At 43.2% G+C, this 26,289-nt stretch overlaps 1 protein-coding gene across 2 annotated transcripts in view; it reads right to left on the bottom strand.

Annotated features, from left to right (window-relative positions):
- Positions 1 to 23,941, bottom strand: part of LOC143942906 (uncharacterized) — a 42,054-nt gene extending 18,113 nt beyond the window's left edge. The window contains exons 1-4 of one of the 2 annotated variants that reach the window (XM_077464325.1): positions 23,799 to 23,935; positions 19,393 to 19,725; positions 13,289 to 13,591; positions 3,363 to 3,488 (exon numbers count right to left, since the gene is read on the bottom strand). In XM_077464325.1, coding sequence (XP_077320451.1) covers positions 3,363 to 3,488; positions 13,289 to 13,591; positions 19,393 to 19,725; positions 23,799 to 23,832 — 796 coding nt within the window. In that variant the 5' untranslated portion in view covers positions 23,833 to 23,935. Of the gene's footprint in view, positions 1 to 3,362; positions 3,489 to 13,288; positions 13,592 to 19,392; positions 19,726 to 23,798 lie in introns of both variants that reach the window. The other variant, XM_077464326.1, reaches the window with a different exon arrangement.
- Between the last annotated feature and the right edge of the window lie 2,348 nt (positions 23,942 to 26,289).

Raw genomic sequence — 26,289 nt, 5'->3', positions numbered from 1 at the left:
AAGACTACATCCTGTGCGTAGTCTACAATTTCATTTAGAAACATTCCATTTGCAGTTCTGCCTGCTTTTGCCCTTTTTAGAAGACAAAGCAGCAAAACGATAAGACATATATGTATAAAAACAACTGTCTACAGTTAATGATTATATTGACTTATCAGATTCTTTGCTTATTTTTCTTAACTGAAAGATGAACTGATAATGTTGCAGTGAGTGATTATATACATGGAGAGTGTCAGAACTATAGATGCTCCTCTATAGCAAACTAAGCAACCTGTTATATTTGTACAGTTCCCATTAGGTACAAGAGTGTGTTTAATTAGTTAAGGACTGAAAGGTTTCACCCCTTTAATGACCAGGCCATTTTTTGCGATATGGCACTGAGTTATTTTAACAGAAACGTTTTTATTCATCAAAATGTAAAAAAATGAATATGAAAACATCATAGAGAACTGTAAGGCACATAGTCCATCAAGACATATTATTCAAGACAGTACTTCGTATAATCAAATTAGGTGAGGTCGTTAAGACATATCTGTAGAAAAGTCAAACCTTGGAATTTAAAGTATAAAGATCTGGCTTTCCGGCGGGAAATGTTGGATGTGAGCTTGTCCGATGGGAAATGTTGGTTGTGAGCTTGTTGTCCGACGGGAAATGTTGGAAGTGAGCGGACTATCTGACCATGTGTATGCTCTATCGGACAATTGTTGTCGGACTTTCCGTTGGCTACCAGGCTCTCGATTTTTCTGCCAACAAATGTGTGTTGTCGGTCTTTTGCCACGTACACACGATCAGACTTTTCTATGGACTAGGATGAATCCGTCAGATATTATGATCGTGTATGGGCTCCAGCGGACTTTTTTTCCCCCAAAATTTCCGATGGACCTAGAAATGAAACATGTTTCAAATCTTTTTCCGACGGACTCGAGTCCGGTCTAAAAATCCGTTAGTCTGTATGCTAGTCCGACGGACGAAAACCAACACTAGGGTGGCTATTGGCTACTGGCTATGAACTTCCTTATTCTAGTCCAGTCGTACGTCATCATGTTAGAATCTGTCGGACTTTGGTGTGCTTGCGTGTGGCCAAGTCCGTTCGTTTGGAAAGTCAGTCGGAACAATGCCGTAAGTCCATCGCGAAGACCGTCGGACCTAGTCCGTCGAAAAGGCCGCTCGTGTCGTACATGGCATAACTGATCGTGTGTACACAAGTTTGTCGGACAAAAGTCCAAAGTACAAACATGCATGCTCGGGAGCAGAAGCGGTCGGTCTTGTAAACTAGCGTTTGTAACGGAGAATTAACATTCCTGACATGGCAAATTATGAAATCTCCAAATGCAGCTCACATTCTCTTCTTCTTTAATGGGATAATAATGAAGCTGCTTTGCTGGTGATACTGATGGAGTTTTTGCAAACAAATTTTCTAAGGTTTTTTTTTTCTAGTGATATCAAGAATAATATTATTATGTTTTTTTTTATTTGTGCACGTTACCACAACACCATTATCCCATAGTTTTTAAGAACAAAGTTACAATTATGTTGGTGTCCCTTGTTAATTTTACATTGTATTTTTTAAAATGTAACTGCCTACTCCCAAACTGTCATTTGAAGTAAAACATAGCCAAGTATTATTCTACATAATGCTTTTATTGTGCATTAAAAAAATAATAAAACATAAAATTAAACATGCTATCTGCCAATAGAACTTAACCAAAAAATGCAAAAAATGCATTCTATACATCCAAAAATATATAAAATATGTATTTAGCCTGCGTTTACATTTACACCACAGAAACGTGCTGCAGTGCCATTGATTGGTAATGACACTCTCACGCATCTGCTGACATGTGATTTTGAAAAAAGCGCTAGGGACTTTCTTCCGGATTTCTAACGCATAGAGCAGCCTATTTAAATAATTGGGCTCCCCTAAACGTGACCTACAGCTTTATCCACCCTGTTAGTATACATTTGCACCCTAAAACCCCTGCTAACCTCTGCACCCCAAACCTCCCCCATCCTCTCCACTCCAACCCTCTATCCCTTTAACTGTACCTGCCTCCTCTACTCATCTTTGCACCCACCTTCCTTACCTCTATACATCCCCTCCTTGCTTACCTGTGCACCCAAACTGTGCCTACCTCTGCATACCCCACACTACCCTCTCCTCCACCAATTTACTTACGTTTGTAGAACAGGCTGATGTTAGGCTGAATGATCACAGTTGTAGGCAGGACTTTCAAGCATGTCCCTTTATCTCCCCAGTGGGCAGCATTCAGCAGAAGTGATGGTGGATATGACTTCAGGAGCGCATGAGATGCATATGAATGCTACTGGTCCGCGTACATTTACATATGAATGCCACTGGTCCGCGTAGATTTACATATGAATGACACTGGTCCGCTACATTTACATATGAATGCTGTCGCTATTTACATATTAATGCTTGTTATTTACATGTAAACACAGGGTCTGCAGGTGAGTCATCTGTACATAACAATAGGGCAGAGCTGGGCAGCATTAGTAGCTGCACTTCACACTGAGATATCGGGACACAGCACAAGACTAAAATTTCAGGGACAAGGGAATTTAAACCAGGATAGTTGGCAAGTATGAGGCAGCTGTTTTGGGCCCCACAAGCAAACATGGCTATTGCCAATGGGGGAAGTGCACCGTGGAGCACCAGAGATGACAGCATTAAGAAGTCGTCACAGTTCCAACATAGGAGAGTCTGCTTGTACCAGCAAAAAGGAAGATAAGCAACAAGGATATACAGTTCCTGCAGATCAGAGGGTCACCCAGTGAGTTCTGGGGGCATAAATCTTGAAGTGTGTCGCAAACATAAACAAGGGTCTGTAAGCTGTTCTGAAGACTAATTAGTCCAGCCAGAGGGCTGTAAAGATCAAACAAAGCTGGATAATAAATGGAGTAGAGGGTGGTTCAGCTGAGTATCCAGCCACCTGGAGGCATCTTCAGGGGAGAGGTAAAGAACCGGACTGTCTCTCCATCTTGTACCCATAGTCGGGCCGGGAAAAGCATGCTGCGCGTATTATGTATGGTTTGTAACAATATATATGTATGCAGCCATATTTGCTTACTACATAAGCTTGACACTATGGAACAGAGTCCAGCAGAATCCCTGAGAGAGTCTGTTCCACCTGAACCCATTGCTTCAGAGGGCAATGGCAGAACCAATTCAACACTCTTGTCAGGTGGCGTGCCATGTGATAGAGTCTAGCATCTATAGTAATTTTTACAAGGGGGGGGGGGGGGGGGTGCTTGATCTAATTAAACAGACCTTATATTATGTTGCAAGATCCACTTTAAATGTCATACAGGCAATGGTCAACATTACATTTTACAGAACTTACTTGTGTTAACTGATTTCCTTTTCATCCAAGTGAGATGGACATAAGCAGCTCCAACCAGAAGAAGAGCTATGGTTATCACACTAGACAGCCAGCTGTAGCATGCGCCAAAACTTTTATTTTTTACACCTTTGAAAACAAAAATGGTTGATTTGTTCAGTGTTTCTTATTCTTAAAGCCATCCAGACAAATTTGGGTGAATATTGAAGAATAAATGAACTTTTTAAACATCTTACATTTGCTTTTCTATCCAGGCAAATCAAGTATCTTGAGGGTGGCGCAGTGGTGTAGTGGTTAGCACTCTCACCTAGCAGTAAGAAGGGTCACTGGTTCAAATCCCAACCATGACACCACCTGCCTGGAGTTTGCATGTTCTCCCTGTGCCTGCATGGGTTTCCTCCCACAATCCAAAGACATGCAGGTAGGTTAATTGGCTTCCGTCCAAAATTGGCCCTAGTATAAGAATGGGGACCTTGGGTTGTGGTCTCCTTGAGGGTAGGGACAGATGTGAGTGTGCAATGTACAGGGATAGGGACAATTGTAGACACTCACTCAGGTTGGACTGGTGTCTTTATTCAACCTTACTAACTATGAAGCATCTGTCCCTCTTTCTAATGTTCCCTGCAGGCTGCATTGGGATCATCAAGGTTGTCTAAGCACAAAAGCAATCTGCATGCAGACTAGGGGTAACATGTGGATTTGTCATTTGATGAGTTTGCAAACAACTTCCAGGTCTCATATTCTCCACCTACACTTTGGGCAGATTATGGATCCTACTCACAGTGCCCTGTGCTCCCTGGCCTGTAGGCTAACAACTGCCAATAATTGGGAAAATGGGAAGGGGCAGCGAATGGGAACCCTATAAAAAAACAAAGACAATACTGATTTTCTTATCAAGTTGGCCTTTTGTTCTCAGCACATTTCTGCATCATTTGAAAGAAAAAAGTGCAAAAATAATGTGCACCAAAATCACTTTACACTATCACTCTTTACAGCATCCCCCATACCCATAGTTCATAAAATGAAGCTTGGTTAATTTGTACCCACTCATTTGAGAGTTATTTTCCATGCAGGCTCCTGTCATTTCTTGAATTTGTTGTGGTCGTTTAATTCATTCACAAAGATCTCTGAAAGCCACCATGGCAGAGGGACTCGTAGATCTCAATGGAGCACAAGTGAGGTGATGTCACTGCACTTGTAGTCCATTGATTTTTCCTCCAGCCCCCTAAGGCTACTTTCCTACTGGGTCGCAAGCCGTGTTAGCGGTAAAGTGCCACTAGTTTTAGGAAGGAGCTTTTAGGTAGTAGAAAAAAAAATAACGATTCCAGTATACATATACTGTACCTTAGTTTGTAGACACTGTATCTTTTATGCAAACCAATCAATATATGCTTATTGGCCTGGTCATGAAGGAGGTAAATCTTCTGGAGGTCAAGTGGTTAAATAAAGCATAACCAGTGTCCCTTCAGAAGTGCATGCTCCTTTGGGTAGCCTACAATTTTCTGACATACAGAATTAAAAGGAATACAGAGTATGCCTTATTTTGTGTAATTGTGCATTTTTTTGTGTGTACTTCAAGATATTTTATGAAGGCAAATACTATATCACATTGATGTCCTGGGAGGATTGCTTTGAATTAACCACAAACAGATACATTTTATTTCTATCACAAAGGTAGACTTGCCCTTTAACCACTACAATACCAGGCAGTTTCGCCCCCTTCCTTCCCAGACCATTTTTCAGCTTTCAGCACTCTCGCACTTTCAATGACAATTGTGCGGGTCATGCTACGCTGTACCCAAATGAAATTTTTTATCATCCGTCTTACAAGTGCACTATTTTTTAATTAAAAAATAAGACAATAGTAAGTTAGTCCATTTTTTTTTTTTTATATTGTGAAAGATAATGTTACACCAAGTAAACTGATATCCAACATGTCACGCTTCAAAATTGCGCCCACTCGTGGAATGGCGTCAAACTTTTACCCTTAAAAATCTCCATAGGCGACGTTTAAAAAATTCTACAGGTTGCATGTTTTTAGTTACAGAGGAGGTCTAGGGCTGGAATTATTTTTCTTGCTCTACTGATTAAGGCAATACCTCACATGTGTGGTTTGAACACCGTTTTCATATGCGGACGCTACTCACGTATGCGTTCGCTTCTGCGCGCAGGCTTGTCGGGACGGTGCGTGTTTAAAACTATTTTTTTTTCCTTATATAATTTTACCTTTTATTTTTTATTTTTGCACTGTTTAAAAAAAAGGTCACTTTTATTACTATTACAAGGGATGTAAACATCCCTTGTAAGTGCTCATGCACACGGACGTTTTAAAAAACTGGCTGCAAAGCTAGCTCCGACGCCTGGAAAAATCGCCGTTAAAAATTAGATTTTTACCGCGTTTTGCATTGGAGTTTTTGCGCGTTTTTTAGCGTTAGCGTTAAGTAGCATTTTTTTAAGAAACACATCTCTTGGCTATAGCACTCAGAAAACAAAGAAAATATGTTGCACGTTTATGAGCGTTTTTGCGTGTTTGTGCGCGTTTTTGCGCGTTTTCCCGCGATTCGCGTTTTTACAGCTCTAGCTCCATGCCACGGAACGCACTGGTCCTGGGTTTTTTTTACAGCTTAAAAACGCCTATGCCATTTGCAGCTCAAAAACGCCTAGGTGGGCATGAAGCCATAGACTAACATGGACAGCCGTTTTTAAGCTGCAAAAAAAGCTCAAAAAAGCGGCTGTAAAAAAGTCTGTGTGCTAAAATGCAATAAAAAAAAAAAATATATATATATATATATATATATATATTTGATTAAAAAAAATATTTATCAAAAAAATGGGACTTTAAGAGCTATGGGCGAAAGTGACGTTTTGGCATTGCTTCCGCCCTGCATTGTTATGGAGATGGGTGGCCATTTTCCCCTCGCTCATCTCCATGCCCAGCATGGGTGAAGATCCGATCGCCTGCGCCACTGCCGATGGCTCCAGTAAGCAGTGAAGGGCACCGGAGGGAGGGGGCACTCTCCCGCCGCCGATAAGAGTGATCTTGTGGCGAATCCGCCGCAGAGACCACTTTTATCTGAACCGCTGACTCAAGAAGAGGATACTGGGGTTATGGTAGCTAACTGCTGCCATAACAATGATTTTCCTCTTCAAATTACCGACGTATAACTACAGTGGGCGGTCCGGAAGTGGTTAAGCCCACATCATAAAAAACAAATATGAATAAATAGTGTATTACATGCTGTTCATACTCACTCAGTCACTATGAGATTTGTTTTCTGTATTCTGCAAAACTCCTGGTTGATCCTGCTGTTGTACTTTATCTCCACCTTCTGTCCATGTCCCCACTGCAGCTAGGGATTTTGCAGCTCTGCACATGCTCAGTTTTCAGTGAGTTTCTATCCTATCACATCTGAGCAGGTCATATGACTATATAAAACATGTGACCAGCAGCAGAGGACTAGAAGTTACTCCTGTCAATGTTTCCCTACAGAGAGTCTGGGGAAGAGCTGGGTCATGTGACAGCTGTATATCAATTAGGAAGAAGGTACTTTTTTTGTTTGTTTTTTTATTAAAATTGCAGTGTCATCATCCATATACAGAAAGATAAGGGATAATGTAAATTAAACAATGTGTGTTTAGTATTAGTGATGGACGAACGTTTCGCCCGGCGGTCGTTTCGCGGCGAATTTCCGACATTCGCGGTCCGCACGTTCGAACGCCTTTTTCCGTCGTTCGCCGCGGCGGACTTACGTGTTTAATGTATACAAGAACTTTAACCTTTGGTGACACGTTTATCATGTGATACAGGACAGCCAATTGAGACATGACAGCACATGGACACTTGGACATTCCCCCTAACCTATAAATACACCCGATCCGGTGGCCATTTTACATTCTTTCTTCTGTTACGATAGGGACAGGTTCCTGTGTGGAGTAGGGAGAGATAAACCACTAGCTATTTGGTACACAAAAGTTCTTTTCAGGACTGGTATAGGTGTTAGGTGTTGATAGGTTTGCTGTGCTGCTGATTCTTGCAGCAGCCTGAGTGTCTTTTGTTAGTTTAGAGAAAGGGAAAGGACGGTGTATGCTACAGGGACAGCCAGATTAGTCTTTCATCATCATCATCATCATCATCATCATTAGCTGTTACTATCAAGGTCCACAAAAGAGCTGTTCCAGTAACCACTAATCGTTCTCTTTTTTTGCCAATTTGTATAGGGACAGGAAGGAAGCAGTGTTGTCAGGCAGTGAGGGTAATTTTAAAGACTTGCTGTTATTATTAGTTCCACAAAGGTTCTTTTCAGGACTGGTATCAGTGGTACAGTAATAGGCTTGTACATGTATAATATTCTTTCTTCCAAATATAGAAAGGATATTATACTTGACTGCTGCCCTTCTGCTGCAGTCTGCTAAACATTCACAACTCACTTGTTCCACAAAAGTTCTTATAAGGACTGGTAACTTGGTATAGGGTGCTACGGTACATAGGCTTGAGTGCGGTACAGTCTGCTGTTCTGTAAGGACCGCTATCGGTCCACAATAGATAGGGTTGACGTGCACCACTGCTGACCGCTGCCCTATACTGCAGCAGTCCTTCAGCGGTATAGGGACTGACGTACAGTCTGCTCACTTCCTTGACCCAAAAAAGCACACCGTACTATATGCCCCTACCCTCCTCTTTGAAGAGGTTGAGCGGTGTCATATTTCTACTGGGGCTGCTTATGATATCCCTGTGCTGTGCTGACTTCCTCCTGGGGGTTCTTATTATGAAGGGATCACACTATCCCTGTGCTGTGCTGACTTCCTCCTGGGGGTTCTTATTATGAGGGGATCACACCATCCCTGTGCTGTGCTGACTTCCTCCTGGGGCTGCTTACGGTGCTGCTGTCAGTGCTGTATGTCACGGTGCTGCTGTCAGCGCTGTATGTCACGGTGCTGCTGTCAGCGCTGTATGTCACGGTGCTGCTGTCAGCGCTGTATGTCACGGTGCTGCTGTCAGCGCTGTATGTCACGGTGCTGCTGTCAGCGCTGTATGTCACGGTGCTGCTGTCAGTGCTCTGTATTACGGTGCTGCTGTCAGATGCCTCTATCACGGTGCATGTGTCATTCCGGTATGTCACGCTGCTGGTGATCATCTCCTGCACCCTCTTCTTTGCCTACCCTGGTCCCTGACCTTCCCTCTCCTCCATTGCCTTCATTAGCTCCATAGTCCTGAATTGTTAGAACAATTTCCCAAATAAAATAAAAATGCTTGTAGTTATCGATCCCAAATTCACCTCATACATGTATTATGTCATTGTCCAGATGGTGGGACTACGTTTTACCCCCTAATAATTACCACGTGGCCGCAAATTCGACATGAAGGTTTGCAAAGTTCGCCTCCCATTGAAGTCAATGGGGCCCGCGGCGAACGTTCGGTTTCGCGAACGTTTGGGTCCGTTCGCATTTCGCTTTCGCGAAACGTCCCGTCGGAAGTTCGTCCATCACTATTTAGTATCACTCTAAGCTAGGGAGAGATAATCCATGACCCCCCATGGTGTTGTATTTGTGTCCTATTAACCAGAGTAAGTGAATCATCAAGAGAGGTCCCTAATGGCCTTGCCTGCCTTCTGAGCATACAGTATGTGGTTTACCCACAAATCTTGCCTTTATTATGAGTGGTATGGATGATGTTCATCCAGTATTGACCTGTATTTGGTTATTAATTAGAACAAAAAATATTGCTTTCTGTCTTTTCTCTTTATAGAGAAGTTTTGTAATTGCTACCATTTGGGGCTCATTCATACTAGCCAAGTCTACTGCAGTGTGTTAACCACTTTATGACTGTCCACCTCACATATACTGCGGCAGGGCAGCCACTCTGCGCCGGATCACCTAACTATTACAGTATGTGATCCGACACTCCTGGGTCTGGGGCATGCACTCCCACTGTAATTAGACACAGCGGGAGCTGATCTGCGGGTACCGTGGACTTAATGTCCACCGACACCCACCCATCATTAGCAGGGCCGCTGATAGAAATCATGGGGCCCCGTACAGCCTACCTGACGGGGCCCCCTTCAGTTCCACGCTTGACCCTGCCCCTGGTCCCTCCTTAAGGCTGGGTTCACACCATAGCGATGCGGGAACGCCGCAAATCCGCGGTGTTTTCCCGCATCGCATGCCTCCCGCCGGCAGTTCACACTGCCCTATGCGGACTGCTGGGAGTGTCAATGAAATGTTAATGACACCCCCAGATCCGTCCGCATATCGCAGTGCGATCTGCACACTCGCACAGGAATCGGATCGCATGGTGTGAACACCCATGCGATCCGATTCTGCTGCGGACCAAAAAAAGGGTCCCGTGCGAGTTTGCGGCGGGAGCGATGCGAATTCAGCCATACTATCTGTATGGCTGAACTCGCATCGCTACAGAGATCGGATGTGATTTGCACTGCAGTGCGGTGCGAATCACATCCGGATCTCCCACCCGCAGCAGTGTGAACCTAGCCTTAGCCCCACTCCTGGCCCCTCCCCAGACCTTGCCTTGAAAAAAAGTGCAGACTTGTCTACAAGTGATATTTATTTTCTCGTGGTGGTATTTGGTCACCTCTGCGGTTTTTACTTTTAAAAAAAACAAAAAAATAAAAACTATTTTGAAAAAAAAACAAAAACACACGTATATATATATATATATATATATATATATATATATATATATATACCGTATATACTCGAGTATAGGCCGACCCGAATATAAGCCGATGCCCCCAATTTACCCCCAAAAAAACTGGCAAACTTATTGACTCGTGTATAAGCCGAGGGTGAGACATGCCTGTCCATCCCTGTGTGTGTGTCCGTCCCTGTGTGTCCGTCCATCCCTGTGTGTGTGTGTGTCCATCCATCCATCCATCCCTGTGTGTGTGTGTGTCCATCCATCCATCCATCCCTGTGTGTGTCCATCCATCCATCCATCCCTGTGTGTGTGTGTCTCCATCCATCCATCCCTGTGTGTGTGTGTCTCCATCCATCCATCCATCCCTGTGTGTGTGTGTCTCCATCCATCCATCCCTGTGTGTGTGTGTCCATGTGTGTGTGTCCGTGTGTGTGTGTGTGTGTGTGTGTGTGTGTGTGTGTGTGTGTGTGTGTGTGTGTGTGTCCAGCCTACCTGTGTCCCGAGCCTCCGTCCCGTGCCTTGCCTCCTTGCCTCCGTCCCGTGCCGTGCCTTGCCTCCTTGCCTCCGTCCCGTGCCGTGCCTTGCCTCCTTGCCTCCGTCCCGTGTCGTGTCGTGCCTTGCCTCCGTCCCGTCCCGTCCCGTGCCGTGCCTTGCCTTGCCTCCGTCCCGTGCCTTGCCAGGATCGCCTCGGCGGCCATTCTAAAATTCAAAAGCCCCGCCTCCGCCTCCGCCTGTGATAGGCGGAACACTGAATTTCCCAGCAGCCTGTTTTCCGCCTATCACCGATATCGTCTCATCCTCGTACTACGGACGAGGATGAGACGATGTCCGTGATAGGCGGAACACAGGCTGCTGGGAAATTCAGTGTTCCGCCTATCACAGGCGGAGGCGGAGAAGGAGGCGCGGCTTTCAAATTGTAGTATGTCCGCCGTCTGTCTGCTCGATACGCTGATCGAGCAGTCAGACGGCGATGACTCGAGTATAAGCCGAGGGGGGCACTTTCAGCCTCAAAAAAGAGGCTGAAAATCTCGGCTTATACTCGAGTATATACGGTATACACATACACACACATACATATATATATATATATATATATATATATATGTATATATATATATATGTATATGTATATATATATATATATATATATATATATATATATACACACATATGTATATATATATATATATATCCACATATACATATATATATATATATATATCCACATATATATATATATATATATATATATATATATATATATATATATATATATATATATATATATATATATATATATATATATATATATATGTATATATATATATGCTGCTGCAGTAGTATTAGTAGATCTCGAATCAACACACCTGGCCCCAGGAGTCACTTTTTCCATGATCTTGCTGCTGCCTAGAGTGCCGGTGTCCATAAACTACTCCAGTCATGCCAGCTGCTTCTTTTTTTCTTCTGCCACTGGCGACCCCGCTCGCTTCACTGCTTCAGAGCAGAGGGAGAGGAATTACGCCGTGGCGCCAGGAAACGACATGCTGGCCGGGACTTGAGCCAGCATGAGGAGCGGGCGCGGAAGAGACATTCTTCCGTGCCCGAAATAGAAAAAATAGTCCCTCCCCCTGTCGCCACCTGCAGATACTGAGCTCAAAATAAAAAAAAATAAAAAACTCAAAAAGTAACAGGGGGGAAGGGGAGGATGAAGCAGACAGATGTTTGGTCATGGTGGCTGGAGGATTTTTTATTTTTTTTCATATTAATTAGTTCTGTGGACAGGTTTCCCGGGCCCCCCCTGCTGGCCAGGCCCGGTACAACAGGGCCAGTTGTACTGGCCTATCAGCGGCCCTGATCATTAGGCAGAGAGCCAGAATGGCAAATCTGTTCTGTCAGTAGGGAACACATCAGGGGCGGACTGACAACTCATGGGGCCCCCGGGCAATAGGAGATGATGGGGCTCCCAGGCAATCAGAGATTATGGGGCCGCACAGTATACACACACACAGTATACAATCATGCAGTACACACATACATGTACACACAGTATACCCAGACATGTTTCTATTGGTTGAGAAGGTACTGGAGAGGTGGGGCAGCTATGATTTCTGGATTTTTTGACCAAAAGGATGTCAGTAAGAGACATTTCAGAAACAGATGTAAAAAATAACCACAGATTTTTACATACTGTCCCTGGTTTTACTTAGGCTGGCAACCCTGATGGGGCCCCCTAGTGGCCCAAGGCCCTCGGGCAGTGCCCGAGTGGTTGAATGGTCAGTCTGCCCCTGGAACACATTGATCCTGTGTGCCTGCAAAGCAGGAATAGGGGTCAGTGCCTTCCCATAGTAAAAGCACCTCCTCCACAGTAGTAAAACACTGGTCAGACACACAGTCACCCTTTGATAGTCCCTGTTGTTTAACCCCTTCCAGCCAGTGTCATTAGTACAGCAACAGTGCATATTTTTAGCACTGATCACTTTATTAGTGTCACCGGTCCCCAAAAAGTTAGTGTCCCGACTGTCCAGCACAATATCGCAGTCCCGCTATAAGCTTCTGATCACCGTCATTACTAGTAAAAAAATAAAAATAAAAAAATAACTTTTACGCAAACCAATCAATATACTCTTATTTTACTCCACTCAATTAGCCTCTGAGATTCGGTGGTTTACCTTAGCTGTTTAGGTAATAAGACAACTTATTACATGATGGTTCACAGTTTTTTCCCCATGTCATTCTTGTTTTTTCTCCTGATATTTTTCCTTGTTCTTTTTCTGAAAAGTCGCATACTGCCTTAAAGGTTCTCATATGTTTGTTGGCGGCTGCGTCCGCCTGTTATTCTTTGGCAATTGTAACTGAACCATTGTTATTCATCTATTATATGCTAATCTGATTATCTGTATTGATGTGTAAACTTCAATAAAATGTTTTTGAAAAAAAAAAAATATACTCTTATTGGGATTTTTTGGATTACCAAAAATATGTAGCAGAATATGTATTGGCCTAAATTGTTGAAGACATTTCATTTTTTTACATTTTTTTTTTTTTGGATATGTTTTATAGCGGAAAAAAAATAATTCAAAATTGTTTGTCTTTTTTGTTTATAGTGCAAAAAAATTAATATTCAGAGGACTCTAGTGGTCCATAGCTTATTGCAATGCTATCTAAAGATGCTGTCTAGAAATGCATGTCCTCTTTGAGTTGCAATACATAAGGTAAAAAAGCTTCTTTAGCAAGGCAGTTGGCTTAGTGGTAAAAAAGACAAGCCCATTATTACCTCTATGTGGTATTGTCCCATGGATCTCGATACGAGAAGAGCTGAACCAGACTTCACAGGTCACATTGTTTCCATAGTTCCAGCTGTCTCTGGGAAGGGTGAGGAGGTTCAATAATGTCCATGTACCATCAAGGAGCTTTGTAGAGGTTCTTCTGCCCGTGTGTCGTGTTCCAGAGATGTTCCAGGTCACATGGCCTTTATCAAGAGACGTTCTCGCTATACAAGCCAGCTGGATAGTACTGTTAGGAGTAGGTTGCTGTGAAGTAATCAGGAGATAACCAATATTGTTGGTGTTGGAATTATCTGAAAATGTGAAATTACCAACATCTGATTACTGAACTTTCTACAACATTTCAATCCAAAATGTATGAATGTTATCAATTTAAAGAACAACCAGCCAAACATTTTGTTTTTCCTTTGGACAGAGCAGAAAACGCTTAAGCCTCGTACACACGATTATATTGTTGACCAACAAAACAGTGGACTTTTGTCTGAAGGGCGTTGGCTCAAACCTGTCTTGCATACACATGGCCAAACAAATGTTGGCCAACATTATGAACATACCAATGTACTACGTGTTTTTTCAACTCTTTGGCACCACTCTTTGGACTCCTTCTACTAATTTAGTGTTAGTAGAAGTTTGGTGAGTGTTGATTTGCGCTCTTCTTTTAGTTTTTTTCATTTAGCACTTTTCAGTTCGTTTCTGAATGGCTGTTCGTCAATCAGACATGTTACGGAATCGGAGGAGATAACGTGTTATTTATTATTAGCCATGGAGTTATTGCTTTGACATTATTTTTTGGGTTGAATAATGATTTGATTTGGTATATTTTCTATATTTTTGGATGCATAGAATGCAATTTTTTGGTTAAGTTTTATTGGCAGATTGCATGTCTAATTGTATTTGTTTTCTTTTTTAAATGCACAATAAAAAAAATTGTGGAGAATAATACTTGGCTATGTGTTTTACTTCAAATGACAGTTTGGGAGTAGGCAGTTAAATTTTAAAAAATACAATGTAAAATTGACAAGGGACACCAACATAGCTGTAGCTTTGATCTTAAAAACTACGGGATAATGGTGTTGTGTAGGGATGAGCCGAACACCCCCCGGTTCGGTTCGCACCAGAACTTGCGAACGACCCCCGCGTTCGGTACGAACGTTAGAACCCCATTGAAGTCTATGGGATTCGAACGTTCGAATTGGAAAGTGCTAATTTTAACGGCTAATATGCAAGATAGTGTCCTAAAAAGGGTTTGGGGACCTGCCTCCTGCCTCAGGGGACATGGGTCACTGCAAAAAAAAGTTTTAAAAACTGCCGTTTTGGCGGGAGCACTGATTTTAATGACGATTAAAGTGAAAAAAAGAAAGTGAAATATTCCTTTAAATATGGTGCCTGGGGGGTGTCTGTAGTATGCCTGTGAAGTGCCACGTGTTTCCCGTGTTTAGAACAGTCCCTGCACAAAATGACATTAAACGGAAATAACACCATTTAAAACTGCTTGCGGTTTTAATGTTATATCTGGTTCCTGCAATATGGTTGAAAATCATTGAGAAAAATGGCATGGGTAGCCCTCCCTGCCCATTACCAGCCTATTTGGGTCTTGTACGCATATTAAGGGGAACCCCGTACCCATATTAAAAAAAGGAAATGCGTGTGGCCCCCAGGCCCTATATACTCAGAACAGCAGTATACAGGCGGTGCAAACAAGACAGGGACTGTGTAGGTTTGTTGTGTTAAGTTGAATCTGTTTGTCATTTTCAACCGGTACATTTTTAAAGTGTAGCTCCAGTCAAAAAAACTATCTTTAAGCTTTTTGGAAAACATAGGGAAGGGTTATCACCCCTGTATAATTTGTTTTGTCGTCCATCTTTTTTCATCTCACTTGCTGCTGTCTCCTTGCGTTTGCAAGTAGGAGATGTTTGTAAGTTGGATGTTTGAAAGTAGGGGCCTGCCCTATATTATAGCGGTATGTACTGGGTACATCTCCTAACACTACTGACTGCAAGCTCTATTATTAACCACTTGTTAGCCCAATGTTTGCATAAAGTGAAAGATGAAGTTATGCTGAGTAAATAGATATCAAACATGTCACTCTTCAAAATTGCACATGCCCGTGGAATGGCGCCAAACGTCGCTACTTAAAAAATCCCCATAGGCGACGCTTTAATTTTTTTTTTACTGGTTACATGTTTTGAGTTGCAGAGGAGGTCTAGGACTAGAATTATTGCTCTCGCTCTAACATTCTCGGCGATACCTCACATGTGTGGCACATGCGAGCACATGGGGACATGGGCACTTTAATTTTTATTTTATTTTTTTATTGTTCATTTTACTTTATTTATGTTAGTTTGACATTTTTTTCCCCAAAAATATATTTTTGATCACTTTTATTCCTATTACAAGAAATGTAAACATCCCTTGTAATAGGAATATGGGGTGACAGGTCCTCTTTACAGTGAAATCTGGGGGGTCAATATGACCCCACATCTCAGCTCTAGGCTGGGAAGCCTGAAATAAAAAATAAAAAAAAGATTCTGGCTTTGATCGTACTGGCGAGTTGGTAGAAGCACCGGAGGGCGGTGAGGGGTGGGGGGCGTCTATGGCTGGGTATTTCAGGGTATCACCGAGTATGGCTGGGTATCTCTGAGTATGGCTGGGTATGGCAATTTATGGCAGGGTATTACAGAGTATTGGCGGGGTATTGGCGGGGTACTACAGAGTAATAGCAGGGTACTGCAGAGTATTGGGGGGTACTACAGAGTAATGGCAGGGTACTGCAGAGTATTGGGGGTACTGCAGAGTAATGGCGGGTACTGCAGAGTAATGGCGGGTACTGCAGAGTATTGGGGGGTACTGCAGAGTAATGGGGGTTACTGCAGAGTAATGGCGGGTACTGCAGAGTAATGGCAGGGTACTGCAGAGTATTGGGGGTACTGCAGAGTAATGGCAGGTACTGCAGAGTAATGGCGGGTACTGCAGAGTATTGGGGGGTACTGCAGGTTAATGGGGGTTACTGCAGAGTAATGGCGGGTACTGCAGAGTATTGGGGGGTACTGCAGTGTATTGGGGGTACTGCAGAGTAATGGCGGGTACTGCAGAGTATTGGGGGGTACTGCAAAGTAATGGGGGTTACTGCAGAGTAATGGGGGGTACTGCAGAGTAATGGCAGGGTACTGCACTGCAGAGTAATGGCAGGGTACAGCACTGCAGAGTAATGGCGGGGTACTGCAGAGTAATGGCAGGGTACTGCAGAGTATGCACTGGTATTGCAGAGTATTGGCAATAATAATTAACGGCCTCTTAGAGTTAAACAACCCCCCTGAAGCCGTTAATCGGCAATGGGCAGTTGTTAAGTGGTTAAAGCTAGATCACTAGCTATATAGGTGAGGTGAATATAGTGGTGTATACTGCAGTCAGGGCACAGACAACAACCACTACACAGCAGCAAGATAGGAAATCAGCCAAAAACGATTGGTGTGTACTGTGTTGAAGGTACACAGAACACCCACTGCTTCAGATGCTAAGTAACACACTACACGAAGCCGCCTCAAAGGCGGCCTTATATAGTGCGGGGCGTGCACTACACAGCCTGAGCTATGATTGGCCACAGGCAGGATGCCTGTGGCCAATCATGGCTCTCCTCGCTGCCGGCGCTGCGATTGGCCAAGCATGCGGGGTCACAGTGCATGCTTGGCCAATCATGGGGCAGCAATGCACTGCGCCACCACAGTGCATTGTGGTCCGCGTGCGCGTCACTCGAATTTTGACGCGAACGGCCCAAACGTTCGGAATTCGCCGAACGCCCGAACAGCCAATGTTCGAGTCGAACGTACGTTCGACTCGAACACGAAGCTCATCCCTAGTGTTGTGGTTACTTGCCCAAATAAAAAAAAAAAAAAAGCATAATAAAAGCTAAAATAAAATAATAAAAAGCTTTGAAACTTCGTTTGCAATAAATCCATCAGTATCACCAGCAAAGCAGCTTCATTATTATCCAATTAAAGAAGAAGAGAATTGTGCTCTGCATTTGGAGATTTCATAATTTGCGTCACTAATGTTTATTCTCCATTACTAACGCTAGTTTACAAGACCGACCGCTTCTGGCTCATCCTTGCTTCAGAGCCTGCATGTTTGTACGTTGGACTTTTGTCCGATGGACTTGTGTAGACATGCTCAGATAATCCAACAACACACATTTGTCCATGGAAAATTTGAAAACCTGCTAGCCAACATTTGTTGGCGGAAAGTCCGACAACAGATGTCCGATGGAGCATACACACAGTTGGATTTACCGGCAGCGACCTGTCATCGAACATTTTCCATCGGAAAGTCCGATCGTATGTACAGGGCTTTAAAGTCTCAGTCAGTTTATATTGCCATTTGTATCCCTATTCCCACAGGGAAAGTAAAGTTATAGAAATTCTCAACAACTGGAACACAAGTAGTCAGGAAGCATTAGAATTTCTGAGTTTTTTTGCAGTCTGTTTCCCTGCCCCGCCAAAAAAAAAAAAACCTAACAAAAACGTAACTCTTTTCTCACTTTATGAAAATGGAATTCCAGGTATGGATTTTTGCATAGTTACATTGGTCCATCTTCGACCTATGAAAGTATGCATTCCATAGCTCGTTACTTTCTGCAGAATGCAGAGAATCATTATGTAAATGAAAAGCATTCTCTGAATGGTGCCGTGCTAAGCGAGTGGCCCCCCGTGGATACTATACAGCAGGAAAGGCTCTTGGCAAAGGACCTGGAAGACAGCAAGGATCACTGATATAGTGGTGGCTACTACAGTGATTTTCTACTTCTACAGGGATTGACAAGGTATTGAACATGCGTACATACATTGGTCCATACCTGAAATTCAGTTTTTAATCATTTCTTGTGACTCTGTTTCTAGGTTTATCACATGGAGATCCTGCCAGACTCCTATTGCAGGTTGACAACACTAAAACTCTACCCTACCATTAGCAGCGGCATTGCCAGCCTACCATGTACGCTCCTTCTTTAACCAGTGGGCTGCCTAGCAGGTCTTTTATATAGGTGGGCTGATTGAAGGATATCGGACAGCACTGGATCAGAACCTGCTGTCTATGAAGATTTACCCTTTCTGTTTGCCTTTGTGACCATTTTCACCAGACAGAAGGTGATAGAAAATCCAAAATGTGAGGGTTGAATGGTTTAGAGAGATTTTGTCTCACTTTCTATTTAATCTCTGGGAGAGGAAATTAAAAGAAATTAATAGAGGGACACAAAGGGCAATAAAAACAACTCATTTTGTATCCCTGTCAAATGACAAAAAAAGTTTAGGTTATAATTACATTTTAAAAAGTTAGTAGACCCAAAACTAAAATAAAAGCAGGCTGAATCACCCATTTCTACTATCTGCCATTGCCAATCAGAAATCCTAGCTTTACTATTATGTAGAAGTAATCAATCCTCGTTTTGTAATTCTATGTTAATTTAAAGCCTGGGAAAGGTTATGACGCGATCGGACTTTCCGACGGGAAATGTTGGATCTGAGCTTGTTTTCGGAAATTCAGTCTGTGTGTATCCATCCAACATTTGCTGTCGGACTTTCCACTAACAAATGTTTGAGAGCAGGTTCTCAAATTTTCCTCCAACAAAACTTTGTTGTCGGAAAGTCTGATCGTGTGTACACAAGGCCGTCACACAAAAGTTCACGCAGGCTCGGAATCAAGCAGAAGGAGCCGCGCCGGCTATTGAACTTCTTTTTCCTTGGCTCCTTGTACGCGTTGCACATCACTGCGTTCCCACATTCGGAATTGTTGTCCAACATTTGTGTGACTGTGTGTTTGCAAGACAAGTTTGAGCCAACAACCTTCGAACAAAAATCCAAGGATTTGTTAGCGGGAAGTCCGATCGCGTGTACGCGGCATAAGAGTTCACCACAGCTCTAAGTGGCAGTGACAGGCAAATGTCACTTCTGGAGTCCTCATCCTACTCATCTATCCTTCCTTCTTCTGTCTCTAACTCAAGTTTTTACAAAGATTTTTACCCTCACAAAGATTTGGATTGTTGTGCATGCATAGCCTTGAATGTTCCAAAATGAATACAGTTCTGAAAGGGAGAATAGTTTACCTCCAGCGATTATCATTGTTCCATTAGCAAAGAACAACGATCTTAAATGAAGACATGAACAGTAATACATTCCGGAGTCCTCAGGCTGAATGTTGAAGAATGTTATAGTATAGCCATTTGTGTCCACTCTACAGGAATAGGTTTGTGATCTCATAGTCGCACACGATGCAACTCTTGTCAGAATATTCCCATCTCTCCATGTCTTCCGATACCAGAAAATTCTCCCAATGTCATTTAATACATATGTAGTATTAGAGATGCAGGAGATATTCACAGTGCCACTGGCAGTTACAAAGATGATGTCCTGGGGCTGATATAGAAATATCCCAACAGCTGTAATAACAAAGTGAACCTTTGGCTTAATATACATTGCACACAATCACTCTTCTCCAATATCCTATAGAATAAAACCTCACAAATGTTCTTATTTTGTAGGTAAAAGTAATTTTGCAGGACAGTGAAAATGCAACCCATATAAAACTATTTTTGTTGATATTTAAATGGCATTCTTAAATGGTGTAGATCAGGGGTGTCAAACTTCAATTCATTGCGGGCCGCATCGGCATTATGGTTGCCCTCAAAGTGCCAGTTGTAAGACTAGATGTCCAGAGCACCACACCCCCCACCATCAGATGTCAAGAGCGCCCCACCATCAGAAGTCAAGAGTCCCCTGCCCTCCCTTACATCACAGTGCCCCCCCATTACCTTGTGCTGCTGCCGGGAAGAAGCTGGAGATGGAGCAGAGAAACAGAAAGTGCAGGGTCTGGAAAATGACCAGAGGAGGGTTGGAGCCAACTGAATGGTGAGACCAGGGGAGGCTGAGATGAGGGTATGCTAGATCTGTATTGGGCACAGGGCCTGGCAGGAGAAGCACAGAATGTGGCAGAGAAGTTCTGTCCTCCTCTCTGCTGCTGAGACAAGATGGAGGCAGAAACAAGCGGCTTGCCAAAGCTTCAAGAGAGGTGCGAGGGCCAGATGAAATGGCCTGGAGGGTCAGATTCAGCCTGTGGGCTTTGTTATTGAGACATGTATTGTAGATTTAAGTTTCCTTTAACACTTTGGAAAATGGTAAAAGAGGTAAGCAAAAACTGGTTGTGAATATAGTAGACTTGGATTTTGCAAAAGCGTTTCACATAGTCACATACGGCTACTGTGTACAGTAAAGCCTACAGGCTCAAATGGATAGAAAAATGTCTAAAAGACCGTATTCAGGGAGTATTGGTTAATGATTCATCCTCTGAATGGTCTAAGGTTATCAGCAGTGTACCATAAGGTTCAGTGTTGGGACCCTTACATACAACCTATTTATCCTGTAGGTGATATAGAGATTGGGATTAAAAGTACCATTTCAGTGTTTGCAGATGACACCAAACTATGTAGTGGAAGAACATCCTTACATGGAGTCTCTAACTTTTAACCCAATCTCAACGCACTGTTTAACTACTTCAGTACTGGGCATTTTCACCCCTTTCTTGACCAGGGCAATTTTCAGCTTTCAGCGCTGTTGCACTTTGAATGACAATTGCGTGCTCAGGCTGTACCCATATAACATTTTTATCATTTTTTTTTCACTTAAATAGAGCTTTCTTTTTGGTGGTATTTCATTACCACTGGGTTTTTTATTGTTTGCTAAATAAATGAAAAAAAAAGAAAGAAAAAAAAAAATTCTTTGTTTCTGTTATACAATGAAAAAAAAAATCATAACATAACACTTTTTTGGGACCATTCACACCAATACAGTGATCGGTTTAAAAAAAAAATGCATGGGCACTGTATAAATTGCACTGGCAGGGAAGGGGTTAACATCAGGGGCAATCAAGGGGTTAAATGTGTCCCCCATGTGTGCTTTCTAACTGTGGGGGGATGTGCTTTGACTAAAGGAAAACAGAGATCCATGTTTCTGCTTAGCAGATCTCCATCTTCCTTTGTGGCAGAACGGTGGCCTTGTTTACATATGCAGACTGCCGTTCTGCCTCTCTACGAACGATCACCAGGTTTCCGCGGACATCGTGTTCCGCCAGACCTGCTGTGTCCAATCACAGCTGGATTGGAGCTCCGGTGGCGGACGTCCCAGAGCCAAAGAAGAATATCACGTACAGGTATGTGATTTTGCGTTTAAGGGCTGCCCTGCCGCAGTATATGTATGTGGGACAGTCCTTAAGAGGTTAAAGATGTGTAGCTTATCTTATTTGTTGTGAACCGCATAGTACAGAGCAAGTCCTCTCCAAATGCAGAATTCAATTTTTGGACAGATTTCTTACTACCTGAATGCCTTCAGCTCCCATTGTTCTATGCTGGGCTTCTGGTGAGTCCCTGTGCCTTTAAGGAGGAATGGGCTGCCTGAATTGATCCATTGCGATATATTGTATGCTTCAATATGGAAACTATCTTAGATAGAGTTAGGACTATACTACACAGAGGGGTCTTGATGAGGTTGAGTGGCTTCTACATATATTTGCAAATGTTCTTTTTTTTTAACAAAAAAATTTAGACACCATCTTTTATTTTTTGAGGAAAGAAACAAAACAAGGGTGCTCCAACCTTGTGCATTATCCTTAGATACATTTTATTAAGAATAAAATAGGAAACTCCTCACAAATGTATGGGCGAAAACTCGTGATACAAATAGTCTCCAGATGATAGCAATTGGTCAAAGTGGCAACAGACTCCAGATGGTAACAGAGGAGATTACAGGGGTCACTGTCGGCTGATGCGTTTCAAAGGATTACCTTCTTCCTCAGATTTTTTTTTGTCTTGTTTTGTTGTTTTTTTTTGTTTTGTTTTTTGCTGGCTAAAAAAATTTTACTTTGCTTGTTCTGTGAAAAGCCCCTCTATATGCACCATACACTAATAGCCAGCTATAAATTTAGGTGACTGCCATATTTGTTTAGCGAAGGGGGTATGCTCCATCCTGGATACAGCAAGCTGCAGTGTGCAATAAAAATGGCTAACCTAGTCTGTGCTTACTCAAGACTTTTTGGCTGGATGACAGGGCTGAGATTGCCATGCACAACATGTAGCAGCAGCATGAACACACAGAGGAAGTAGGAGCCTGCTTTAATGAGGCCTTTTGGGCTAAGATGAGGCATGTGTGTCATATTCCCATAATTGCTACTCGTATGTTGTAAAAATTGCCATTTTTTGCCTACATGTACCGATTGCTCACTGCCCACATATTGTAGCAATTCCCTGTATTGTAATGATCGCCCATTTGTTGCCAACATATTGTATCAATGTGTAAACACCTGGTTATCCCCGTGTTACGAGCGATCACGGAGCGAGCAGCGCACGCCCCTAGTGGCAGCCTTAGGAGCTGATGTAACATGACGGCGATTCGCCTACCCATGCCATTCTGCCACAGTATAACTGCAGTGTCAGGTCGGCAATCAGTTAAGGTAGAACCCGGCTTAGAGATGAGCCCTACACCATGTACAGTAATGCATTATACAGAGTTCCTCTGTAAAACGTCCCGTCCAATGTCACAAAACACCTTTTGCGTGATTAATGTTGCAAATTATTTTGCACGCCACTCCAGCAATGGTTTCATGGTGTTCCTTAAGTTGGGTTTCCTAATGGTGACAACAGTGAGCCATGCCTTTAAAGTGGAAGTAAACTCCCCTATCGTTTTCAGCCAAGGAAGCTGCCATCTTTGCCTCTGTTTAATCTTCAACTGCTATGGTGCTGCACATGTGATTCGTTATGACACCAGCCATTGGATGGTTTGATAGTTTGGCTGAGAGCACAACCAATGTGCAGTTAGCATTCCCGGCATGCCTTTTTTTTTTTTTTAACTGTTTAAATCGATGGGTTTACTTCCACTTTAATAATGCATGTTGAAACCGCCACCTGTGGTCTGCATCAGAAGCCCCTTTGCTGGGTGACAAAGCAAGGGTACATTTAGGAAACATTCACAGACAGTTGTCACCCTATAACAAGAATTATCGGAACAAGGACCTTCATGGCAGGATCGACATATATTATTTAAATAATGCTGCAGATTTTAAGATAATAACCATTAAACATTACTTTTCTGAAATTAAATTAACATGGTAAAGCCTTAATGGAAGTTTAATGGTTAAGTTTACATATACTTGGGGCAATTGGGGCATTGGACTAAGAGGGATTACCATGACAGTGCTATATAACATCGTTTGCTAAATAAATCCACAGGAATTTTCACTTTGCCAAATTTCAAGCAAAATTAGGAGTCTGTTACTTGCTATAAAGGGAGTCAGTCAATTCCCACTAAAAATTGTGGGTGATATGAGATGACTTCCCAGTCCTTAATATAATATGTAGATGGTTGACTGAAGCCACCAGCATCTATCTAGAACTGAAATAAACACAAATTATACATTACTAATTATATGTATTAAAAAAAAAAAAATGTTTTAATTTTGCCTTACCCCCAGAGATCAGCAGGAAGTAAATGAGTGGCATGCTCTGTACAATTGGAGCTGCAGAAAATAATACCTTAGAAAAGAACAAACTCTCGCCTACGCATCAGAAATATGTCTTAATGAAGAAGTTTCACCTCCTCCCCTTCCACACACAGACTCAGAGTAGCAGAGATATGTTGACCCAGATATGCCTAACATGACGTAACATGAGGGGTTGGGTTTGAGATTTGTTATCAGGCTTCAGGACACCCGACCAATGTGTGCCAAGTAGAATGTTTTCCCATTGGTGAGCATTGGTGAGCCTTAGGGCCCATTCACACCATTGCATTGCATTAGAGCTGAACTCCAGAGTCTACCTCACACTTCTCCAGATCCTCTACTCTCCATCATCAGTCCATTGTAAAATGTCTAATTTGATTAAAAAATTAAGATTTTAACTACCAGTAACATCACTAGTAATGGCCAAAATTCTTGCCATGGCTGGATGCAGGGCGGAGGGTCCTGTGTGGGACCACAGGTCATTTCCGATGAAGCCCTGTGTACCTCACAGAACTAGATATCCCATCAACCTTTGGGACTGTAGAGACACACTTGGGCAGTGACAAGATAGTTCTTTTCTCCATGTCACCACCCCCTAGTGTCAAGCCACTGTCACAGGCAGGGAGGAAAAATACAGAGGGATCCAATAAAGAATCCACGCAGGTATTTATGTCAGCCAGTGGTGTTGTTAGGGTATGGCTATTGAGGCTAGAGCCCTGAATCTGATGCCCATAGCCCCTAGTCCAGGGCCAGCCCTACCATGAGAGTATCACAGGCTACCTGACACAGCACTGTCCCGCACGGTACTCTCACTGACTCCGCACTGGAAGCTTCACTGACAACTAGAGCCAGGAGATGAGTGTGAGAGCGAGTCTCCTTCCTTGCTCCACCCATATCATAGAGTCGGGAGGAACTTTCTCACACAAGTTCCTGAGCTGGGGAGGCGGCAGGTAAGTGCAGACCCTGGAGGAGGGGAAGGGGGAAACTCTTTACTACCCTAGCCTGTCTTCTATATACCCAGGTGGTGGTGTACAGTAGTTGGAGCGTGGCAGCAGTGGTACTTGGGGGGTGGCACCGGTGGTACTTGAGGGGTGGCAGCAGTGGTACTTGAGGAGTGGCAGTGGTGGTATTTGGGGGGGTGGCAGTGGTGGTGGTGTACTTGTGGGGTGGCAGCGGTGGTGGTGTACAGTACTTGGGGGGTGGCAGCGGTGGTAATTGGGGGTGGCAGTGGTGGTGGTGTACTTGGGGGGGTGGCAATGGTGGTGTTGTACAGTACTTGAGGGGTAGCAGCGGTGGTACTTGGGGGTGGCAGCGGCGGTGTACTGGGGGGTGGCAGGCAACGGTGGTACTTGGGGGGGTGGCAGCGGTGATGGTGCCATCCTCTCCCACCACCACCTCTGCCCGGCTTTCAGCTTTAATGTTATCTCAGCTTTTGCATGCATTGTGTTAACCACTTAATGACTGCCCACTGTATATATACGTCGGCACTTTAAAGATAGATATCTCGGTAACAGCAGCAGCTTTTTAGTGGGCGGTTCTGTTTATGATAATGGTGGTCGCTGCAGCGGATTCGCCGTGAGATCACTGTTATCGGCGGTGGGAGAGGGGCCACCCCCCCTCCCACCGCTCTCTCGCACCCTCTGCCACTTACCAGAGCCATCGGTAATAGCGGAGTTTGATGGGGTCCTTCTCCTTCCGTGGTAGGGATACGAGTGAGGGGAAGATGGCCCCCACCTGTCTCTGTACCATAGCAGGGCAACACGTCACTTCCGCCCATACGTCTTAAAGGGCCATTTTTTTGTTGTCATTTTTTCATATGACACATTTTTTTTTTTTTTTATTGCATTAGTCCAAATTGTATTAGTCCAAATATGAGATGTGAGATCTTTTTGACCCCAGATCTCATATTTAAGAGGACCTGTCATGCTTTTTTCTATTACAAGGGATGTTTACATTCCTTGTAATAGAAATAAAAGTGACCCAATTTTTTTTAAACAGTTTTAACATCAATAAAATAAAATAAAATAAATACGATTTTTTTTTTTCAGGCGCCCTGTCCCAACGAGCTCACACGCAGAAGTGAATGCATACGTGAGTAGCGCCCGCATATGAAAATGGTGTTCAAACCACACATGTGAGGTATCGCCGCGATCGGTAGAGCGAGAACAATAATTCTAGTCCTAGACCTCAAAACATGTAACCTGTGGAATTTTTTAAACGTCGCCCATGGAGATTTTAAAGGGTAAAAGTTTGACGTCATTCCACGAGCGGGTGCAATTTTGAAGCATGACATGTTGGGTATCAATTTACTCAGCGTAACATTATCTTTCGCAATATAAAAAAAATTGGGATAACTTTACTGTTGTCTTATTTTTGAATTCAAAAAAGTAAATTTTTTCCCCAAAAAATGCGATTGTAAGACCGCTGCGCAAATAGGGTGTGACAAAAAGTATTGCAA

This window comes from Lithobates pipiens, unplaced genomic scaffold, assembly GCF_037356315.1.
Source record: "Lithobates pipiens isolate NorthernLeopardFrog02 unplaced genomic scaffold, aLitPip1_a1.2 Scaffold_30, whole genome shotgun sequence".
Classification (NCBI taxonomy): domain Eukaryota; kingdom Metazoa; phylum Chordata; class Amphibia; order Anura; family Ranidae; genus Lithobates; species Lithobates pipiens.
The sequence above is the reverse complement of the archived record's forward strand: the minus strand, read 5'-3'. Positions and strand labels throughout refer to the sequence as shown.